The sequence below is a fragment of the Asparagus officinalis genome, chromosome 7, assembly GCF_001876935.1.
Source record: "Asparagus officinalis chromosome 7, Aspof.V1, whole genome shotgun sequence".
Lineage (NCBI taxonomy): Eukaryota > Viridiplantae > Streptophyta > Magnoliopsida > Asparagales > Asparagaceae > Asparagus > Asparagus officinalis.
The window spans coordinates 55,171,329-55,178,184 of NC_033800.1; the positions used below are offsets into that span (position 1 = coordinate 55,171,329).

Here is a 6,856-nt window from a genome sequence, read left to right on the forward strand (position 1 = left end):
TCGCTGGAGTCCCTCTTCTTCACCGAACAGTGACACTCGCCGCTAAAAATACGGGATGACGAATTCATCATCTCAGTCATCTGAATCTGCAACAATAAAGCCTGAGTTGTAAGTATCAACTGAATTATTCATATTTGTTCATTTAATTTGTTTGGCATTATGAATTTATCTGTATTAGAACCCTAAGTAGATTTAGTATCTCGTGTTGTGTTTTACAGGAAGCGTGATATCAGAATTTGTTGTAATATACGTGGATATTGTGAATTCATGGATAAAATTGTTCCACGAATAAGGGCCGAACATTGGAAGGCTTAAGGATCCTCCAATTTCCAAAACTATGTTAGTTTTGGAGTAATTCCATCCGTCAAAGCCACGATCATGCTACTGCTAAATCATCTAGATTTAGCCACATGAATGTTTTTTTTTCAAGGATAGCCAAACGGGGAGAAAACAAGCCTACACATTTGATGTAAATTGATTGCTAAAACATACCCGATTTAAGGATGAAAGGGAGAAACCGGAAGAGAATCGCGATACGAAGAATAGGATATGGACTACATACTTCAGCAATAAGCAACAAGAAAAATACAAGAGTGGCCGAGATTAAATTGAGGCCTTATTGGATAAATTAATTCAGTCGAAAAAGAAATCGGATGTTTCAGATTTTGTTATGCTTCAAATCCTTTATCAACTCACAATGATATGGACTCCAACCGCTAGAATGAATGCACCACGGCATATGTTCAAGTATATGACTAGGATAGATTTGGTTGATCATTTCCCATGGGCGACAATCATCTACAAAGAATTGTGGGATTCTTTCAAGGCTGTGAAGATAGCTAAAAGAGGCAGATGTATCTTAGCGGTTGTGCTCCCTTGCTATCAGTGAGTTATCTGTGTTATTTGTAATTAATATATTGCATTTGCACCTTATCTATGATCATTGCCATTTACGTATGATATATCACGCTAATATGTGACGTTTGTGCCCCATATGTGATATTTGTCCCTACAATGCAATGTTTATTTGTGATATTTGTAGTTAATATGCGATATTATCCCCTTTTATGTAATTATTATCTTTTACATGTGATATATGATACTTATATGTGACGTTTGTGCCCCATATGTGACATTTGTCCCTGATATGTATTGTTTAAGTGTGGTATTTATTTGTAGTTAAATGTGATATTATCTTGTTATATGTGATTATTACCATTTACATGTGATATATCACACTAATATATAACATTTGTGCCCCATTTATGATATTTGTCCCTGCTATGCATTGTTTAATTGTGATATTTGTAGTTAATATATGTTTATGTGATTATTGTCTTTTCCATGTGATATATGATACTGATATGTGACGTTTGTGCCCCATATGTGACATTTGTCCCTAATATGTATTGTTTAATTGTGATATTTATTTATAGTTAATATGCGATATTATTGCTTCAGTCGTTATGAACCAATCACAAAATTGATACACATATCTATGCATAAAGTTATTAGCAGCACATGCATGTTTACATGGTATTCACAATATATCCCATGCACGACACGTACATGTTTTGTGTTTCAAATCAACTTGTACTAATTTTTGTGATGATACCTCGAAGATTTCAGGTGTAGAATGCGATACTTCAAGAATGCTTCCCTTCATGTAATTTTCTTGGAGAATTTTTTCGCTTCAGGACATAGATAGCTATTCCATTTTGTTACCATCTCGCGGAGAGTATTCATCCTTTCCATAATTTGCACACAAATGTGATCCATCATATCACAAATAGGAAGTGTTCTCACCATACAAATACAATTGTTGAAAGATTCAGCAACATTAGAAGTGATATGATCATATCTGTGTATCAAACAAAAATTCACTATCACAAATTACAGCAATGTGCCACATATAAACAACAAACGTCACAAACAACATCAAAATATCAAAGCACACAACTAAGAGTCACATATAATGGCGTATTGCCACATGATACAAGTAAAGGTCACACATAACAGACGAATGTCACATATAAAAGCATAATGTGACATTTAATAACTCAAATTCATAGAAAATGACTGATATTTGACGTACCTTATACTAGGAAATACAGAATTCGCCCAATTATTTAGACCATAACTTAGAGCTACTTGGTAAGCTCTTTGATCCGTCATCCTACTCTCATATAAAACATCTTTAAATTCTCTTTCCGTGTACTTGTATGCAGCAAACTCCAACAATTTTGAAATAGGTTGAGCAGCACTTGAGGCAAAACACATCTATCTAAGCTTTAATTTATAATTCTCAACAAGATGAAGTACACATCTAGAGTGGTACACATCTGGAATTATATCTTTTAAAGACAGTTTTATTCCTTTGTCGGTATCTAAGAAAATTACTAGAGGATATGGTGGATTGTATGGTTCTGTTCGATTGTACAAAATATACCGCAATCCTTGAATAAACCAACTCCAATTCGCTTTATTTTCTTGGTCACAAACGCAAAATCCGAGTGGAAATATGTCTTAATTACCATCATAAGCAGTCGCACCTAATAAGATCCCTTTGTAGCGATCTTTCAGAAAGGTCTCATCTAGAAAGAGCAATGGCCTACATCCCTTGAGAAACCCCTGTATGCATGCATCATAGGTCACAAATAAACGTTTGAATCTTCTTTCTTCTTGTTTAATGATGAAGACACTGTATGTGTTTGTTTCCATCACCTACATTTCGTACTTTAAAATGATGGTTAAAAGGACAAATAACTTGTTAAATGATGAACAAGATCTAACTATCACATGTAATACTCAAACGTCACAAATCAGGTCTAAATATCACATATAAGGCCGAACTATCACATGTAGGATTTAATTGTTACATATAACATTGAAATATCACATGAGACGCGTATTTGTCACATAGCGTTCTAACATGTCACATTTACGGTTAACTGTGATACATATATGTTCTAAAGTAGACATCAACAAATTAATGGACTAACCAGGATAGTAAATCATATGAATGCCTTGCGCAACCAAATATTTGGTTTTTGCTGTCTCCTTAGCATGCCAAGCTTTAGAATAATTAACTTTTAAGCAATATTGAGAGTACAATTCCTTTCTAATGTCAGTTAGGGTAGTATATGGATGCCTCTTCATAATTGATTGTAGCATACTTGTAATCCACCTTCTTGATGCTTTGGAGTGACTAGCTGTGCTGTTACGTTGTCCACAAGTATGTTGAGGAACAATTTTTTTTATAGAAAAGGTCGACACATAGCTCAATGGTGAAGCAAAAAGCAACCACAGGCATTTTGTTTCTTTTCTTAACATGCAACTAGCACGAATACGTTTTGGCTCATTGTTAACATATTAAAAGAGAACTTCTTAGCTATAGTGTAGTATATAAGAGCCATTCTAACTTCTTTTGCTCTTTCAAATTGCTACCCCTTTCTAGTAATTGCCTCGTGTCACCATGCTGGTATCCGTGACGAGTCACTTACTACGTCATTCATCATCCACACATGCTCTCCTTGAGAATTTCCATTTGGGATCCTCTCTGATTCCTTGATTGAGATACTCTCATAAGGTTCATCGATATGCTCCGATGAGTTTGAGCTTACATTAGGAACACTACAAGTTGAATGTAACATACATATAAGTCAGGTGTAATAATCACCAGTAAAGTCACATATAAGACGTAAATATCACAAATAAAGTCAATATGTCACAAATATAGTCAATATGTCACGTTGGATGTCTTCAGGTCACATATATGACGTAAAGATCATAGTTACTGTTATAATGTGTATCCAGAACCTGAAAATATTCTTTTGTATACTTACTTAAGCTCTGTTTCTGTTCCTATGGCATGCGTGGATCCTTCATCTCTTTTAGTAACAGTCATGGTTATCATATTTAACCCCATTGAACGATGATAATCTATCATATTGAGAATATCTTCATCTTTTGAAAGCTCAAACGAGACATTAGGAAACTTCTCAAAAGAGTAACTTATCAACAAACTTTTGTACAATACTCTAAAATTCTCTGCAGCTTGCATCTTCAATTCAACTAAACTTATTGCAGAATTGACTTTAATGAGGGTTGCATTAGTGTTAAATAAAATTATACACATTAAAGAATCTTCCATTTTGGTTGTTGAAGAAGTTAAGAGGAAAAAGTTAAGAATATTTTGGTTGTTGAATGTCTTATGAGTAGATCTAAAGAGGGAAGAAAATATTATATTGAGATGAGGTATTATTTTGGAGGGAACTTAGTAGGTTTCCCTCCAATTTTCCCTTTCCCTCCAAAAATGATCTCCAGCCATAACCCCAATCGTAAGTGACTTTTGACTTCATGATGACATGATATGCTGACCAATAAGACAAAATACTTTACACCCTCCACAAATGGGTACAAAAAGGTAAAATGAACAATACTTAAAAATACACTATAAAGTACATATACAATGTTAGGCTAGAGGTGTTTTAGTATGAAAACTTGGGTCAAAGAGCTTACAATGGGTTGACTCTAGTTGGGGGAGGAGGATGCATAGCCCAAGTTTTTTTAGTTCCTCCAAACAATATTCCCGTTATTTAATTGCCCCATTCAGAGGCCCTTGCATTATGTTTACTAGTTCCCCTTGCATCATGTACTCCTTGACAGAAAATATAGTTGATACAATTCATTCCTGTTTTCTGGTCATGGATATTCAAATTCGAAAATAATTTTAAATTATATTTCCATGTTATAATTCTTATGCTTATGTCGAAATTATCCATGACTACCCTTTTAAGTGAAATGTTTGTCATGTAATTGGATTACATATAGATTATTTTGAGATTAACTGATGATGACGATAATATTTGACTCAAATTATGTCTAAAACATTATGCATAAAAACTTAGAATTCCATAATTTACCCTCAAAAACAAAAAGAAAATCCAAAATTTATTTCATGAGAATTCAGCTCTTCCAAATCGGTTTCTACAATCTTGGCAGAAGCTGAACAAAAATCTTTGGTACCCTCTACTTTATCCACTCATAGGAAATAATTTCTTACAGTTGAACTCGATCGAAGAACTTTATTTATTTAATAATAATAATAATAATAATAATAATTATTATTATTATTATTTCATCAATGAAGTAAAACTTTTCATCCACAAATAGGAAAATATTATATACATCACTGTAAACCCGAGAATTAATACCCAGGTTTAGTACAACTCATCAAATTAGAAAACTCAAGCTATACAGAGATAGATTTACTCATTTACATCAGAACATATCTATAAACTGTAAATCCATTCTTTGTATTTATCTCGAATATTATATATGCATCACGGTACTATTTTGCTGCTGATTGTTTTTCACTAAAAGAATTCATCAGTTTCTCACAGAAGATTTCTTTCTCCATCCTCATAGCTTTCTTTACCTGTTCAAGGAAAATAAAAATAAAAATAAAAATAAAAATTAATTGAAATATGAAAATAGGTTATATCCCAGAAAACAAACAGTAAATTTAACCTGAAGATGAAGAGAATAGAAGGTTTTATTATCATGAGAGGTGTGAGTCGTGGCATTCAAGAGTTGTAGTCCTTCTCTCTCCAAAACTCTTATAACTTTCGACATAGGAATCATTGAACTTGTGTTCGAGATGCAGATTTGGATCATGATCTCTTTTTTACTCAGACATATTGCTGAAACCACTGGATTACTCATGCCTTTGTTGCAGTTTGATTCTAATTCATCATTTGGTACCCTCAATAAAAGGTCTTCTTTTGAGCATTTCAACCTCTCGACGCGCTTTTGCAGTTCAGGTATATATTTTAGTACCCGGGCAATTGTACATGGAATACTCAATTTCTTCTGCACAATGAAATATCTTATAATCAATTTAGAAGAACTCCTTTTTATTAAAGGGTTAATTGCAGATAGCCCCCCTCATTTGTACTTTGAGTTGCATTATCACCCCTCAACAAATTGATATATAGCACTGAACTTCCGTGCTAGTAAAATAGTTGATGAGTTGTAAGTGCAAATAGTCAGGGTATAGATAAGGAGCTTATCTGCAATTTACCCAAGACTAAATATAGTAAAGGTTTACGAGGCATGACGTACTCGTTTATCCTTCTCCGGTAGAAGTTCTCTGAGGGAGGAGTAGAGCTTATTCAGCTTCTCCCTTCGCTCTCTCTCATAGTCATGTTGGCATGATTTCTTCATTGAAATTTGAAGTTTCTTGTTTCCATCACCAGAGTTTTGGGTGCCATCATACTCAAAATCTTGGGGTTGAGGCGAAGAATTGCTCGCATTGTGGGATGTATCAGTTTCTTGAAAGTTGTAGCGTGCAAATAGATCATCGCAAGGAAATTCATGCATCATTTGCTCTTCAAATTGCCATTCGAAGTCTGGAACAATATTGCTAGGAGAAAGGGGCAACATGTTGGAGAGTTTTGATTCAGCTTAAGCTTATCAAGGATGTAAGCTTTCCGCCAAATTTATAATGAATCCTACACATGTAGGCTATTAAAGTAAGGATAGTGGGAGATTTTATATATGTACTTATGCATTGATTATTGTTATTGTTTATGTAAAATTAGATAGTTATAAGATTATGTTTAGTTATAATTGGGTTAGTGGGTAATTAACCTGTGACCGCATCCACTCTTGTATCCTATGTAATCTACTTCTTTTCACGAATAAAACTATCAGTCTATTTCATAACATGGTACAAAAGCAGAGGTTATGAAATAGATCTTAATCTCAACCTCCATCTGAAAGTCAATCTACTCTCCACCGTCCAATACAAACCCTAACCTCAATCTACTCCAAACCCTAACCCTAACCTCAT

The 6,856-nt window shown here is 33.9% G+C and overlaps 1 protein-coding gene across 1 annotated transcript; it reads right to left on the minus strand.

Moving 5' to 3' along the window:
• Positions 5,223–6,455, minus strand: LOC109847445 (transcription factor bHLH100). Its single transcript, XM_020416672.1, has 3 exons — positions 6,127–6,455; positions 5,533–5,874; positions 5,223–5,440 (listed from the first exon to the last, which is right to left on the minus strand). Exons 1-3 carry the CDS (start codon positions 6,445–6,447, stop codon positions 5,354–5,356), a joined length of 750 nt encoding a protein of 249 aa, XP_020272261.1. The 5' UTR covers positions 6,448–6,455; the 3' UTR covers positions 5,223–5,353.